The sequence below is a fragment of the Ranitomeya variabilis genome, chromosome 4 (genome assembly GCF_051348905.1).
Source record: "Ranitomeya variabilis isolate aRanVar5 chromosome 4, aRanVar5.hap1, whole genome shotgun sequence".
NCBI lineage: Eukaryota > Metazoa > Chordata > Amphibia > Anura > Dendrobatidae > Ranitomeya > Ranitomeya variabilis.
Genome location: NC_135235.1, coordinates 80,008,887 through 80,026,704, shown reverse-complemented (window position 1 = coordinate 80,026,704; position 17,818 = coordinate 80,008,887). Strand labels below are relative to the sequence as shown.

Below are 17,818 nucleotides of genomic sequence, written 5' to 3'. Positions count from 1 at the left end.
TGAGATGGCGGTCAGTTGAACGCTGCCTCTAATGTGTATGGGGGCCTTAGTGATGGAGACAATCAGATGCTTCCTACTAGGAACTGTACTCTGTGTTTTCTACTTTCAACTAATGTATTCAATGTCTACTTCTAATGTCACAATGTGACTAGAAGTAGACATGGACATGCTCTGTGTGAATGGAGGGAGGATGCTCAGAACAATTTCCCCTTGTTAGCCCAATTAACCCCAGTTCAACACTGTGTGACCAAGACCGATTTACTATTTTTATGTAATAGGTTCCTATTCAAACATTCTAAACTTTTTATTTCACATCTATTAACCTCTATTTATCTTGAAAACTAATATAGGAATTAAGAATGCTGTGCTAATAAATATACAAATATCATAATTGTGAATGTGAACATTCTTCAACGAGCGTTGTAGCATATATGATGTCCACACATGGTGTTTGTCTACATGGATGGAATACACACATTTATGAATATACTTCATGCCATGATCGTCCCATGATCTCCAAGATCAAAACCAGATAATTACATTATACGAGTGTCATACTCCCTACATGTTCACTTTTAGTGTGTCCTTACATTGATGATCTCCAACCTGTGCAGCCACCATGGAGTGCATGTGCAACCACAGATGGAGACCCATAGGTTTGAGGCCATTGCCTTTTATGAGAAAAACTACGGAAATCCATAACTAAATGCATACTCTAATGTTTCCTTATGGATTGGCTTTTGCTTAGAACACGAGATCACTGTATAATCGACCATTTACGCTATGGGATCTAGAATTTGCCCACTAATAACATGCAAACAGTCTTCAATTCATCCTTCAAACAATGTCTCTAATAAACTAGATGCAATTTGTAAAGAGGTAGCAAACATTTCAGCCATGCTAGCCGATAAAGGGCTTCATAAGTGAGGGTCTGCCAAATTCTGGCAGCGATTGCTGGTTTGCTGACACCAGGTAAGTGCAAGTGTCATGCAGAAAAGCCTACTAGAAAAACAGTCTAGGAAGCAGTGTTTCAGGACTGTCTGCAGCTCAGGACCAAGCCAATAAAATATTTACGAGGACGTCCCAAGCATTATGTGACATGCTGATAATTTGTTTCTCCGTTCCGGTTCTTTACTGCAGGCAGCCCCGTTTACAGTATTGCCTCCTATTGCACATGCTACCTTATAGTCTAAAGCAAATCAATACTACATAGGAGGCAAAACAAAGAAGAGAAGGAGAAAGCAGCAGCAGTGCTAAGGTATGAGCAAGTGACTGCGTGTACATATATACCTCGGTTGTCCTATTCACCATCACCTATGTTTACACATTGGGAAGCAAAGAAGGGGAAAAGAATGAATGGTTAGTCCACCAGTGATGATATGGATGACATAGACTAATGGTCATATTATGGGATGTGGGTGATCACACGACAGGCAAAGAAGGGGAGTTACATCTTACAGATAAGTGTTAGCGTGGAATTCTGCATGCCTTATCATGCATGTTACACAAAAATTACGTGACCCTCAACAAATTATTAGGGTGTGACATTATACTGGATTACTAAAAAATAGACATAATTTTAGCGTGTCTTATAGGATTGGTAATATTTAAAAAGAAATACATAATTTACTGATTGCGTTATTATGAGTTTGCAAAAATGGGTCATGTAAGATAACACATTACAGCCCAAAGCTAAGGTGACCCCCTGAGCACAAAACTGCACCCATGTTGAGTTTGGAGTCAGCTCGTGTAGAGGTTGTCTACATGAAAAAATCAAAAATCTCGATTTTTTTTTCTCAGAGTAATGGGACAGTCTGATGACCATGCTGGCTCAAATCTAGTCAATGCAGTGAGGAACTAATGGTATAGTGATAGATTAAAGGGAACCTGTCAGCAGGTTTTTGCTACCTCATCTGAAAGCAGCATAATGTTGGAAGAGAGACCCCGATTCCAGCGATGTGTCACTTAGTTTACTGGGTGCTGCAGTTGTGACACAATCAGAGTTTATAGATGCAGCATGTTGCAAAGATCAGAAAGCTGCCCCCACCCACATCACAGTTTTCTGCGTACATTGTCTATAGACAGTGAGCTGCTAATCACAGGAGTGATAATGCCCTAGCGTTAAAATCATCAATGTGTTGAAGCAACAGCACATAGCCTAATAAGTGATACATCGCTGAATTCAGTGGTTTAACCTTAACAGCATGCTGTTCTCAGGTTACATAACAAAAAACCTGCTGACATATTCCCTTTAAGGTCTGTAGGTTATGGGTCAAAACTACAGTATTACTGCAGTATAGAAACAGACACTATATGATGCAAAAATTAACAATGCCATATGTCTCGTAAGGCTGCCATATAGTGGACCTATATTAGTGCGATATTGTGACTAAATACTGCAAAATTTCTAAATAAACAAGTAAGTTTACTTTGATGCTGCAGGGGTGTGTAACGGACCTAGCAATGACCTATTCTCTGACTCCTCCTTATTGTCTTTTCTATAACCCGACCTCCCAGACACAGGAACTCTGACATAATCTTCCCTTATAAACTCGAAAACAACGACCAACCCATGAAAATAAATCTTGACTTCTTTTTGATTGAAACTAAGGGGAGATGCAGTGATGTACTACTGGCACTACTGTGTGTTGGCCGAGGTTCCTCTAACCAGTAGGTCAATGACAAGTAGCATACCTTTAATGTATGACCTTATACTTCTACAGGCATAGGTGATATACATGTTAGGGTTACTGATGTATAAAGTACTAATGCTAGCCTAACTCGGGTTTTCCATAGCCCCACTACAGTTGTTAGCCTTATCTGCGAGACCTTGTCTGGTCACGTACATGGCGCTTCTGTCCTATAATTACATGTGAGTCTCCTATAATAAAGTTTTCGCATCTGAGTGGCAGAGACATTCCTGTGAGCAGAATGTGCTGGCACATGCACTGCACAAATTAAAAGTAGATAATAAGAAATAAACTTAACTGGCAACTTAAAGCTGTGCCCATAAATTTCCAGAAAGGAATGACTAAATAAACAAAACTAGATGTTGGGTGGAAGCAAGGGAGACATAAGAGTAATAGAAGGAAGGGCTCGCGGTGCAACTTGGGGAGATGCTTTGCTGGTAGACATTTGGCTGCATTATAACATGCATTAAATTGTCTATTACATCCAAATAAAACAGACGAACCTTGGATTCCACATCGGCGTTGTGGTCATTCTGCAAGAGAAGAGCCGCTGCTTTCGTGTCGTCCTTCCGGGCAGCAATGTGGAGAGCTGGCAGGCGGACTTTTCCTTTAGTGTCATTTTCAAGAAGAAGAGAAACCACTTGGTCATGACCTTGCTGAAGGGCAACTGCCAGAGGCGTGAACCCATCCTGAGAAGGCAAATGGGGTGATTTCAATTTATTTCAACTGTTTCAGAAGAAGATAACTGAATAGCAATTGGCGGTGGAGATGTAAATGAGAGACAGCTAGAATGGGGTCTATAACCTAAACCTAAGGAAGAAACAGATTCCTGTCCCCATTCTTCATTAAGGGGTTTCCCAAGACTTTCATCGCTGTAGCAAATAACAATTTTTTAGTTTATTCACTATAGCCAAAGAGCTCCCGTTTTGGTAATTATCCATAGATCATATGACTATCATCAGAGATACCTGTATAATCAGTCTCATAACCCTGTTTCTGATATTCTGCCCCCAGGATATGGAATGTCATAAGTAACGTGGCATTCCTGGGGTTTTATTGAGTTTCCCCAATTGTTCAGGTGTGGTCTCAGCTCAAAGTAGCCGCTTTTGCCATGTGTAGTGGAAACATTTTATGGGAGTGAACAGCAGGGCAGTAGTTAGAGGAAGGAGGTCAGAGCCTACTATTCACTGTATAAAACTGTATAAAATGGTCCAATGACAGTATAATGGTAGGAGACAATTGGCACAGGGACCCAGAACCATGATATTACCAAGACATAAAGAACAACTGTTCAGGAACCATTTGCCCAAGTGCAACACTTACCTCTGTAGCAAGACTCTGACTTGCTGCATTGTCTAGCAAAAATTTCACAACTTCCAAGTGGTTTTCCTGTGCTGCCATATACAGTGGCGTGAATCCATTCTACAAGGAAAAAAATATAATACAAAAATAAATACATTTGCATTTGACGTTAGGAAATTTTGAAAAATTTTAGCTTCTCCATTGTACGGAAGCATCTGTCGGACATAGGTATTCCCTAAAAGCAGTGCTTCCCATCCTATTTTTTTCCCATTGGAAATTTTTTTTCTATTTTGTTCTACCAATTTTTTATACGTAGAGGATGCTTAAGTATTCTATCTGGTTAAGAATTAGTTAACTGCTTTGTCCGCCACCCTGCCAAGCATCCTGAGACTGAAATAATTGCGCTATCTCTACTCGTGTTGTGTTCTTGGGACCTACTGGTCATGATCCAGAGAAAGGTGGTTGGGCATTCCTGCCGTAGATATAAGAAAATCTGAATTTTTCTCTGCTCAAAAACCACCAGCTTAAAAAAAAAAATCACGGACTGTTCAGAAATTTAGAAACTTTGATGAAAACTGTCATCCAACATTTCAAATAAAAGTTATCATATGATAGACTTAATACGATAACAATGATAATATACCGTACATTAAAATTACTGTAATAATTCCTAATTAATCATTCTATTGTTTTACTTACGGTATATTTAATTACAACGGGACAATTTCCTCATCCCCTCTTGCCATAAAACTTAATATTTTCCAAGGACATTTACTTTTACCTTCACCAAACTAGCTCCAATTCATAAAGCATTCAGGCAGCATTGTCTGCAGCCTACTGGGAAATGTTTTTTTCTATCCTGCCCTTGAATAACCTTCTTTAATGACTTGAAGTCATTTTGATGACATTTCCAGTGATTTACTTGTGACTAATAACATCTAAGCCCTGGTGCACTCCCTGGACTGGAGCTCTCTATGCTTTAGTTTGTTCTTGCTATTGATTAAATATATTTTGACCTCTTCTAGGGACCGTACCATCGTTGATAATCCTGTCTTAAATAATTATCAGGATTGAAAAATGATTTTAGCTGAGAACACTTCTGGTGTAAGGAGAAATTGGTAGGACAGATACCAAAGCCCAGATACAAACTGACTTTCATGAACTCTGAAAAAGCAACCATCTTCTGATTCAGATATGGTCCCCATGGCTGCACATTAAGGCTACGTTCCCACGATGAGTTTTTAGCAAAATTTTAAAGCTGCGTATGGTAATTTTCAAAAAATGCAAATAACCTATTTGACTTTATGGGTGCAGAAATGGTACAGAAAATTGCAACACCAAAAGCTCATTGTGGGAACCTAGCCTAAAGACAGATTAGAAAATTTCCATTTCACTAAAAGGAAAATGCATATATGAATCACGAGTATAGAAATAGATACATACAAAATGCACTTAAACGAGACAAAAGAAAGGGGCAGAATACTTTTATACAACACTATGCTTTACATACACAATACTGTGTAACAGTTTTAGGCAGTTAACTAAATTTGTCCCTCCCTCCAGTTAAATGTAACTTAACAAACTGTACTATGTAAAAGTTTTAGGCAGGTGTGTAAAAAATGCTGCAACGTAAGAGTGCTTTCAAAAATAGAAGTGTTGCCAGTTTATTTTTTATCAATAAAATTGAAAGTGAAAGGAACAAAACAGAAATCAAAATAAAATCAACGTTTTGTTGTGACAACCTTTTGCCTTCAAAGGAGCATCAAAACATCAATTCTTCTAGGGATACATGTGATGCAAAAAATCAGAGGAAAAAAAAAAAACGTTGTCGCGGGCACTGTCACGATGAAGGCCAGGATGAGAAGGTGTAGGGAAGCAACAAACATCTATTAAAAGACAGCAGCGCGTTTCCAATCGAGTTGATTTCCTCATCATACATGACAGCCTGACGAAGAAATCAGATTGATTTTGAAATGCGCTGCTGTCTTTAATAAACGTTTGTTGCATCACTACACCTTCTCATCCTGGTGTTCATTGTGACAGCGCCCACCGCAATGTTTTTTCTCTCACTTTTTGCAGTGCAATTATTTCAGTCAGCAGTTTTGTCTGCTACACTAACGATCTCATCAAATTTGAACCTGACCTACACAACTCCACCAGGTGAGCAGATTCCATCTACTCTTCCCTGTTTCTCATCACCAGGACTTCACCATGGAGCTCCCCTATTTTGTCTTCTAGGTACACTTGCATACAGCCAGGGATTTTGCAGGATTTTAGTCATGTGTATGAGTAACAAAAACAGCTGTATGGAAAGCATAGAACTGGGTGAAGAATAGCCAGACTGGGAAATCAAGTTGTACTATTCAAACGCCTCTGAAGAAGCACCAAGAAATGGCCAGTGTTGTGGACCGTAGATGCAGTAGTTGGCCATGGAAACTTAGTGCAGCAGGTAAAAGACACACCATGCTTACTTCCCTTCGAAATCAGAAGCTGGCAGCCATGCCTGTCATGATCTCTGCAGGCAGAGATCATAGCAAGCCTATAGAGGGACAAGCTCTCGGAAGATGGAACTATACTGACCATGAACTAAGCCTGCCGCGCAACTAGAAATAGCCAGGTAGCATTACCTATTTATCGCTAGATGCCCAGCTCTGGCCTAAGACCTAAATAGCTAGCAGAGGAAAATATAAGACCTGGCTCACCTCTAGGGAAATATTCCAAAGAAGACAGTAGCCCCCCACATATAATGACGGTGAGTTCAGATGAAACAACAAACGCAGCAGGAAAATAGTCTTAGCAAATTTGAGGTCCGCTTACTAGATAGCAGAAGACAGATAGTATACTTTCATGGTCAGCAGAAAAACACTAACAAAACACCATCCAGAGATTACCTTAAACTCTGGTATTAACTCATAACGCCAGAGTAGCAATCCCTGATCAACGAGAGCTTTCCAGACACAGTAACAAAACTTCAGCTGTGAACTGGAACAAATAGGCAAAACAAAACATGGACAAAAGTCCAACTTATCTAGTAGTAGTCTAGAAGCAGGAACAAGCACTGAGAGGCATCAGATAACATTGTTGACCGGCAAGAAACCACCAGAGAAATGAGCTTAAATAGCGACACCCACTACTGATGGAACCAGGTGAAACAGGAAGGAGGATGACAAGTCCAATTCCACAAGCGGCCACCGGGGGAGCCCAGAATCCAAATTCACAACAGTACCCCCCCCTCAAGGAGGGGGCACCGAACCCTCACCAGATCCACCAGGGCGACCAGGATGAGCCCTATGGAAGGCACGAACAAGATCAGAAGCATGAACATCAGATGCATTGACCCAAGAATTATCCTCCTGGCCGTAACCCTTCCAGTTGACCAGATACTGGAGTCTCCGTCTGGAAACACGAGAGTCCAAAATTTTCTCCACAACGTACTCCAACTCACCCTCAACCAACACCGGAGCAGGAGGCTCAACTGAAGGTACAACAGGTACCTCATACCTGCGCAATAACGACCGATGAAAAACGTTATGAATGGAAAAGGACGCAGGGAGGTCCAAACGGAAAGAAACAGGATTAAGAATCTCCAATATTCTATAAGGGCCGATGAACCGAGGTTTAAACTTAGGAGAAGAGACCCTCATAGGGACAAAACGAGAAGACAACCACACCAAATCTCCAACACAAAGCCGAGAACCAACACGACGATGACGGTTGGCAAAACGCTGAGTCTTCTCCTGGGACAACTTCAAATTGTCCATAACCTGCCCCCAGATGTGATGCAATCTCTCCACCACCGCATCCACTCCAGGACAATCCGAGGATTCCACCTGACCGGAGGAAAATCGAGGGTGAAACCCCGAATTACAGAAAAACGGGGACACCAAGGTGGAAGAGCTGGCCCGATTATTGAGGGCGAACTCTGCCAATGGCAAAAAAGCAACCCAATCATCCTGGTCAGCAGAGACAAAACACCTCAGATATGTCTCAAGGGTCTGATTAGTCCGCTCGGTCTGGCCATTAGTCTGAGGGTGAAAAGCAGATGAAAAAGACAAATCTATGCCCATCCTAGCACAGAATGCCCGCCAAAATCTAGACACAAATTGGGTACCTCTGTCAGAAACAATATTCTCAGGAATACCGTGCAATCGGACAACATTCTGAAAAAACAGAGGAACCAACTCAGAAGAAGAAGGCAACTTGGGCAGAGGAACCAAATGGACCATTTTAGAGAAACGGTCACAGACCACCCAGATGACAGACATCTTCTGGGAAACAGGCAGATCTGAAATAAAATCCATCGAGATGTGTGTCCAAGGCCTCTTAGGAATAGGCAAGGGCAACAGCAGTCCGCTAGCCCGAGAACTACAAGACTTGGCCCGAGCACAAACGTCACATGACTGCACAAAGACTCGCACATCTCGTGACAGGGAAGGCCACCAGAAGGATCTTGCCACCAAATCCCTGGTACCAAAAATTCCGGGATGACCTGCCAATGCAGAAGAATGTACCTCAGAGATGACTCTGCTGGTCCAATCATCCGGAACAAACAGTCTATCAGGCGGACAACGATCCGGTCTATCCGCCTGAAACTCTTGCAAGGACCGCCGCAGATCAGGAGAAACGGCCGACAAAATTACTCCCTCCCTAAGGATACCTGTGGGTTCAGAATTACCAGGAGAGTCCGGGTCAAAACTCCTAGAAAGGGCATCTGCCTTAACATTCTTAGAACCCGGTAGGTATGACACCACAAAATTAAAGCGAGAAAAAAATAAAGACCAGCGCGCCTGTCTAGGATTCAGGCGTCTGGCAGTCTCAAGATAAATCAAATTTTTGTGGTCAGTCAATACCACCACCTGATGCCTAGCCCCCTCGAGCCAATGGCGCCACTCCTCAAACGCCCACTTCATGGCCAAAAGCTCCCGATTCCCAACATCATAATTCCGCTCTGCGGGCGAAAATTTGCGAGAAAAGAAGGCACAAGGCCTAATGACGGAGCAGTCGGAACCTTTCTGCGACAACACTGCCCCAGCTCCGATCTCCGAAGCGTCAACCTCAACCTGAAAAGGCAGATTCACATCAGGCTGACGCAACACAGGGGCAGAGGCAAAACGGCGCTTAAGCTCCTGAAAGGCCTCTACAGCATGAGGGGACCAATTAGCAACATCAGCGCCTTGTCTGGTCAAATCAGTCAGTGGTTTAACGACATCCGAAAAACCAGCAATAAATCGGCGGTAAAAGTTGGCAAAGCCCAAAAATCTCTGAAGACCCTTAAGAGAGGAGGGCTGAGTCCAGTCACAAATAGCTTGCACCTTGACGGGATCCATCTCAATGGAAGAGGGAGAAAAAATATACCCCAAAAAGGAAATTTTCTGGACCCCAAAAACGCACTTAGACCCCTTCACACATAAAGAATTAGACCGCAGAACCTGAAAAACTCTCCTGACCTGCTGGACATGAGAGTCCCAGTCATCAGAAAAAATCAGAATATCATCCAGATATATTATCATAAATTTATCCAGAAAATCGCGGAAAATATCATGCATAAAAGACTGGAAAACTGAAGGGGCATTAGAAAGACCAAAAGGCATGACCAAATACTCAAAGTGGCCCTCGGGCGTATTAAATGCGGTCTTCCACTCATCCCCCTGCCTGATCCGCACCAAATTATACGCCCCACGAAGATCAATTTTAGAGAACCACTTAGCACCCTCTATACGAGCAAACAAATCAGTAAGCAATGGCAATGGGTATTGATACTTAACAGTGATCTTATTCAGAAGCCGATAATCAATACATGGTCTCAAAGAGCCGTCTTTTTTTGAGACAAAGAAAAACCCAGCTCCCAAGGGAGAAGAAGATGGACGAATATGTCCCTTTTCCAAAGACTCCTTTATATATTCCCGCATAGCAGCATGTTCCGGCACAGACAGATTAAACAAACGACCCTTTGGATATTTACAACCCGGTATCAAATCTATGGCACAATCGCACTCACGGTGCGGAGGTAACGACCCAAGCTTGGGTTCGTCAAAGACGTCTTGATAATCAGAGAGGAACTCAGGGACTTCAGAGGGAATGGACGACGAAATAGAAACCAAAGGTAAGTCCCCATGAATACCCTTACATCCCCAGCTCAACACAGACATTGCTCTCCAGTCCAAGACTGGGTTGTGAGACTGCAACCATGGCAATCCCAGTACCAAATCGTCATGTAAATTATACAGCACCAGGAAACGAATAATCTCCTGGTGATCCGGATAGATACGCATGGTAACTTGTGTCCAGTATTGTGGTTTATTATTAGCCAATGGGGTGGAGTCAATCCCCTTCAGAGGAATAAGAGTCTCCAAAGGCTCTAAATCAAAACCACAACGATTGGCAAAGGACCAATCCATAAGACTCAGAGCGGCGCCAGAGTCAACATAGGCGTCCGTGGCAATGGATGACAAAGAGCAAATCAGGGTTACAGACAAAATAAACTTAGACTGAATGGTGCCAATGGAAACAGACTTATCAAGCTTCTTTGTACGCCTAGAGCATGCTGATATAACATGAGTAGAATCCCCACAATAGAAACACAATCCATTCTTCCGTCTAAAATTCTGTCGCTCGCTCCTGGACAGAATTCTATCACACTGCATACTTTCTGGCGTCTTTTCCATAGACACCGCCAGATGGTGCACCGGTTTGCGCTCCCGCAGACGCCTATCAATCTGAATAGCCATTGTCATGGACTCATTCAGACCTGCAGGCACAGGGAACCCCACCATAACATCCTTAACGGCATCAGAGAGACCTTCTCTGAAAGTTGCCGCCAAGGCGCACTCATTCCACTGAGTAAGCACAGACCATTTACGGAATTTTTGGCAGAAAACTTCAGCTTCGTCTTGCCCCTGAGATAGTGCCATCAAAGTTTTTTCTGCCTGAAGTTCCAAATGAGGTTCCTCATAAAGCAAGCCCAAGGCCAGAAAAAACGCATCCACATCGCGTAACGCAGGATCCCCTGCAGGCAATGAGAAGGCCCAATCTTGAGGGTCACCCCTGAGCAAGGAAATCACAATCCTAACCTGCTGAGCAGGGTCTCCAGCTGAACGAGACTTCAGGGACAAATAAAGCTTACAATTATTTCGGAAATTCTGGAAGCTAGCTCTATTCCCTGTGAAGAACTCCGGCAAAGGAATTCTCGGCTCAGATACCGGAGCATGTACCACAAAATCTTGTAAATTTTGTACTTTCGTGATGAGATTATTCAAACCCGCAGTTACACTCTGGAGATCCATTATTGTCAGGTGCACACAGAGCCATACAGAGATTAGGAGGAGAGAGAGAAAAAAGACTGCAGCAAGGCAGACTGGAGGAAAAAAAAAAAAAAAAAAATTCCAGCAGACTTCTTATAACTCTCCTTTCTCAACCTGGGTCTTTAACACTTTAGTGGCCGGTCAAACTGTCATGATCTCTGCAGGCAGAGATCATAGCAAGCCTATAGAGGGACAAGCTCTCGGAAGATGGAACTATACTGACCATGAACTAAGCCTGCCGCGCAACTAGAAATAGCCAGGTAGCATTACCTATTTATCGCTAGATGCCCAGCTCTGGCCTAAGACCTAAATAGCTAGCAGAGGAAAATATAAGACCTGGCTCACCTCTAGGGAAATATTCCAAAGAAGACAGTAGCCCCCCACATATAATGACGGTGAGTTCAGATGAAACAACAAACGCAGCAGGAAAATAGTCTTAGCAAATTTGAGGTCCGCTTACTAGATAGCAGAAGACAGATAGTATACTTTCATGGTCAGCAGAAAAACACTAACAAAACACCATCCAGAGATTACCTTAAACTCTGGTATTAACTCATAACGCCAGAGTAGCAATCCCTGATCAACGAGAGCTTTCCAGACACAGTAACAAAACTTCAGCTGTGAACTGGAACAAATAGGCAAAACAAAACATGGACAAAAGTCCAACTTATCTAGTAGTAGTCTAGAAGCAGGAACAAGCACTGAGAGGCATCAGATAACATTGTTGACCGGCAAGAAACCACCAGAGAAATGAGCTTAAATAGCGACACCCACTACTGATGGAACCAGGTGAAACAGGAAGGAGGATGACAAGTCCAATTCCACAAGCGGCCACCGGGGGAGCCCAGAATCCAAATTCACAACACATGCCATCAGCTCAGAACTGGAGGCAACCAATGGGGCCCATCTACACCCATCTTTTGTTCAGAGAAATCTGGCCAGAAATAGTCTTAGAAGCATTATAGCCAAAAACCTACCTTGAAGTGGAAACAAGGCCAAGTGACTCAACTATGCATAAAAACAAAGGAACTACGGTGACGAAAAATGGTAGCACGTGCTTTCGACTGATGAGTCAAAAAGTGTATTATTTGACTGTAACAGAAGGCAGTTTAATGCCGAAGTGCTGGAGAGCGGAACAATAATGCTCATCTGTAGGCAACAGTGAAGCATGGCGGAGAGTCCCTGCAAGTTTGAGGCTGCATTTAAATGAAGTTGGGGATTTAGTCAGGATTAATGGTGTCCTCAGTGCTAAAAAATACATGCAGATACTTATCCATTATGTAATACCATCAAAGAGGCTCCAAATTTATTCTGCAGCAGGAGAACAAGCCCAAACATACAGCTAATGTCAAGAACAATCATCAGCGTAAAGAAGAACAAGGAGTCCTGAAAGTGATGGTATGGCCTACACAGAGCCCGGATCTCCACATCATATGTCTGGGATCACATGAAGACATCCATGGTAAGTTCCAGATTTGAAGCAACCTCCCTGCTGAGTTCCTTCAAAAATTCTGTGCAAATGTAGTTAGAAAAATGAATGCTTTGATGCTGTTTTGAAAGCAAAGGGCGATCATGCCAAATACTGATTTGATTCAGATTTTCCAATTAGTAAAATGGAAAGTTTTATTTTTACACTTCCATTATTTTAAAAGCTTTCTTACTTTGCAGCATTTTTGCATACCTGCCTAAAACTTTTGCACAGTACTGTACATCAAAAGTATTTCTACAGCATTGTTAATCTATGTGATACCATACTTGAAAGCACGCAGCCTAGGGGACAGTGTAATCTTTTCTAAGTGGCAGGGACATGTTCCTGATGTTCTGCACTTGGTGTTTGCTTCTGCGATTAAAATGAGATAATCAGGGGAATAGTGTGGAAAATTCCTGTACAGACCCTGATGTAAGGTTACAATGGAGAGATTAGCTGGGAATGCATTTCGTACACAGTTAGGTGAAGCCATTACTTCCCATTGGCTTGAAATGGGCAGACGTTGTTCAGATGCAAGGCAAAAATTATCCTGGAATGTTTTCTATAGCTTTTGATATAGTGGGACAGATTATTATTCATTGTTGACCTAAAAAGGAAGGGATCACAACCTAAGGGAAAAGGGAATCATTCCTCCCCTCTTTCCCCATGATCTAGATGACCCTTCATGTCTGTGTATTTCCTAATATTTTATTGATTTTTATGGAAACTGTACAATTCTTAAAGGGGTTGTCCGGTCTTAGGTTACAAGTCTACAGTCACTCTATGTACTAAAACAAGCCTCAGTTGCATGCTATATGCAGGGTGGTAGTACTCAGTAGTGGCCCACCCTAAGAGAAGATATGCACCAACTCCGTGACGGGGTATCGCCACCTGGCCCAGGGTCCTACTCCTTCCATCTTGGTAAGCACCCTCCCTATATGGGATTTATAACTATTACTGCTTGTATTATATGATGTTACTTCTCTTGGGAGGTTCTTTCCATGGTTCACTTACTGTTATACTAGCACCTTAGACATCTGGTTTCCGGATGCACGGGACATGTGCAATGTTGTTGTAATAGTGAGTAGTGATCCTGGGGTTTGTGTCTTATTCCTGGAACGTGTCACATAACATGTTTCTAGAACTTTTTACTGTTTTCTAATTAAAATTGATCTTTTATCTCATCCACCTGAGAACTCCTTATCCTCCTTTCTTCACATGTGAATGCAGACGTGTCAGTCCCCAAATCGTGTGCAGTGTGAGGTTTCTCTGGTGCTGGAACTGGAAGCAACGTGAGTGTGACCACAAGTATGTGATTTGCATACGTGCAGTCACACGCTGACTAGACGTGCCTGACATGTCTAGTCGAAATGTGGCCAGAAGTACGCAAATCTCATACTTTCGGTCAAGACTGGAGAATCCTCACAGTGCGCAGTGCACTCGATGTGAGGATTCACAAGTCTGCAGTCACATACCTGGACTGCAGACTTGTAGCCTAAGGCAAGACTGCACCCCGATCTGCCTCAAGCCAGTGGAACACCGCAACTCTACATTGCTTAATGGCTACTGCTGATAGCTGAGGCTTGTTTCTCATTCACTTGCATGGGAGATTGATAGCAGCCAATAAATAATGTACAGAGCTGCAGCGTACTGCTCCATTCATTGTTTACATCCAGTCATTGCCAAAACAGATATCAGATGATCATGGGGGTAATGGGTTTCGCAAACCCACCAACATCAATGTGTAAGTTCCAGACAACCACTTTATCAATGTGCCAAGAGACTGCTGAGGCCAGTGATTGACTAAATGGTCATGTGGGTGTCACTAGAGTATACAAAGATGGGTGGTGACCACCAGATCGGCAGCACTGGTACAGCAGGGGAATTAACAGACAAGTCATATTGCTTTATTATTATTGTTTCCTTTTGACACAGACCTGTTTTATAGTCCTACTTCTTCACACTAGGGGGTTAAACATACAATTATACTATATATAATAATAATAATAATAATAATAATAATATATTTGCACTATAGTTTGTACAGTAATTTGTTTTACTTTTCTTTTCTGTGTTTGCATTCCTTCAACTTGACCAAACATTGTTAAAACCCCTAAAAATAAATCTGTTAAGCTGTTTTATCCCTATTTCTTGTGTGTACTAAGCTTTGTTTAGGGTAACCTTAGTTAACCCATGCATAAGATAAAGATCCTCCTGCCATTATACAGAGCACCCAGCAAGATGTGAGCTAAGTTGGGTCCCTTTAAAGGGAACAGTGGCCCATTAAATAGAGTCTGTCATCAGGTTTTCGTTATGTCATCTGAGGACAGCATGACGTAGAGGTTAAAACACTGAATTCAACAATGTGTCACTTATCAGGCGCTGTTATTTACTTACAATGAAGGTTTTATCATTAGGACATAGTCATTGCTGGGACTAGCTGCCCTGGGCCAAGTGGTCCGACCACGCCCCCTCTTGTGATAAGCAGCTCACTGTCAATGTACAGAGAAAGCTGTGGTGTGGGCAGCTTTCTCAACTGTGCTGGACTGTACATCTAAGAACTCTGGGTCACAACTTTTGCACCTAGTAAAATAAGTGATATATTACTGGAATCAGGGTCTCTTTTACTACATTATGCCGTTAACTTTTGAGGTAGCAAAAACCTGGTGACAGATTCCCTTTAATGGTTACCTTTTGACTTGGGGATTGGTAAAAGCCAAAACTGAACTACTGTATCAAATTGCTACAAAATGCCAATAATACGCCCAAAAATAGATAGCAGCTACCACCCATATCTTGAAAATAAGTTAATCCAGACCCCTTTTCATTTGCACTTCAAAGGCCAGTAAAATAAGCTATTAATCTACAGAATGACTTTGGGAGACGCAGCTGTCATCCTTACATTATACCATCTTCCTCAAGCAGCTGAACAAAGATCTGAAAAAGGAAACTACCGTAGATAAGTTGGAGGTCAAAAGGGTCTCAGTAGTGTGGGAGTCTCAGCACTGCCGATCAAGGTGCGATTTTAGTAACTGATACATGTCGCACCTTGGCTGCTTTTACTATTTCACAATTTATTAGATTTCTGTATCCAACAAAATAATTTTTCGATCTGTTCTTTGCTTACACTAGGAAAGGCGGAAATGTAGCTGACTGCACTCTCACTCTCTCATTATTTATTCAGACCATGTAACAATGCAGTTTACGCGACTGTACTGAGGACACGTGAGTACCGGCTCATAAGTCGTCTGGGCAGAAATTGCTCTAAGGATACTATCGTCTCAAAAAGTCATGGCACATCACTAGGATATGCCAATACTTTAGGATATGGCAATTATAAGATCTGTGGGGAAGTTTGACCTTCTACCAATGACAAACAGAAATTACTGAAAAAAAAAAAGAAAATACAAGTAATGTAAAGTAAAAGTTTTTATACAACCTACTGTGTACAGAGGGCCCTAATTTTTAACTGAATTAGTGCGTGCATTAATGTTTACAAGGCCGGGGTCACACTTGCGAGTGTGATGCCAGAAACTCGCATCAATACCCGGCACTGCCGCCGGCACTCGGGACTGGAGCGTGCGGCTGCATGTATTTCTATGCAGCAGAACGCTCCGGTCCCGAGTGCCGACGGCTGTGCCAGGAGTTTCTCGCATCACACTCGCAAGTGTGACCCCGACCTAAGAGAAGCAGTGGGGCTCCATTGTTATATACATTAGACATGCTGTATATTTTTAGAACGTTGAAAAAAAGTTCTGCTCAGAAATATTTCTTCTGTTCTAGCAATAAGCGAACAATGAACAGAAAGCAGACGGACCCCATATAACTCAAAGGGGTCTTTATTAGTGATGAATAGTGATGAGCGAGTGTACTCGTTGCTCGGGTTTTCCCAAGCACGCTCGGGTGTCCTCCGAGTGTTTGTTAGTGTTCGGAGATTTAGCTTTCATCACCGCAGCTGAATGATTTACAGCTACTACCCAGCCTGAGTACATGTGGGGGTTGCCTGGTTGCTAGGGAATCCCCACATGTGTTCAAGCTGTCTAGTAGCCGCAAATCATCCAGATGCCGCAAAGAAAACGAAGGGTACTGTCACACAGTGGCACTTTGGTCGCTACAATGGCACGATCCGTGACGTTCCAGCGATATAGTTACGATATCGCTGTGTCTGACACGCTACTGCGATCAGGGACCCCGCTGAGAATCGTACGTCGTAGCAGATCGTTTGAAACTTTATTTCGTCGTCAAGTGTCCCGCTGTGGCGGCATGATCGCAGCGTGTAACAAAGGTGTGCACGATATTCCCAATGTCCCGTATGACTTCTACATCGCAACTACGTCATGAAATTATCGCTCCAGCGCCGTGCATTGCAAAGTGAGACCGCAGTCTACGACGCTGGAGCGATAATCAAGCGACGCTGCAACGTCACGGATCGTGCAGTCGGAGCGATCAAAGTGCCACTGTGTGACAGTACCCTAAATCTCCGAGCAGTCATAAATACTCGGAGGTTATCCGAGCGTGCTCGGGAAAACCCGAGCAACGAGTATACTCGCTCATCATTAGTGATGAACGAATGTGCTCGTATGTTTTCCAAACATGCTCATGTGCTAACCGAGTGTCTTCGGCGTGCTCAAAAAATATGTTTGAGTCCCCATGGCTGCACGTCTCATGGCTGTTTGACAGCCGCAATACATGCAGGGATTGCATGTTTGTTAGGCAATCCCTGTATATGTTGCGACTGTCAAACAGCCGAGAGACATGCAGCTGCGGGGACTCGAACATACTATTTGAGTACACCGAAGACATTCGGTTAGCACATGAGCATGCTGACAATGACTTATCCGAGCACATTCGCTCATCACTACTCATATGAGCACGTTCGCTCATCACTACCCATTATGTTTACTTTAGACACAGGACTGCACAGGACGTTAATTCTGTTTATCTCCTCTAAGTTGGACACTACAGATTTGTAAAAAACTGTGTATGTGTGTATTATTAAAAAAACTAGAATAAGCCACCACTATTAAAAAAAAACAACTAAGAAAAAAACATATCCA

The 17,818-nt window shown here is 42.7% G+C and overlaps 1 protein-coding gene across 49 annotated transcripts in view; it reads right to left on the bottom strand.

Moving 5' to 3' along the window:
* Window positions 1–17,818, bottom strand: part of ANK3 (ankyrin 3) — a 756,238-nt gene that overhangs the window by 237,051 nt on the left and 501,369 nt on the right. For 40 of the 49 annotated variants that reach the window (XM_077258828.1, XM_077258804.1, XM_077258795.1 and 37 more), the window contains 3 exons: window positions 4,014–4,112; window positions 3,194–3,379; window positions 1,291–1,314 (listed from right to left, as the gene is read on the bottom strand). In XM_077258828.1, coding sequence (XP_077114943.1) covers window positions 1,291–1,314; window positions 3,194–3,379; window positions 4,014–4,112 — 309 coding nt within the window. The remainder of the gene's footprint in view (window positions 1–1,290; window positions 1,315–3,193; window positions 3,380–4,013; window positions 4,113–17,818) is intronic. The other 9 variants (XM_077258825.1, XM_077258807.1, XM_077258818.1 and 6 more) reach the window with 1 other exon arrangement.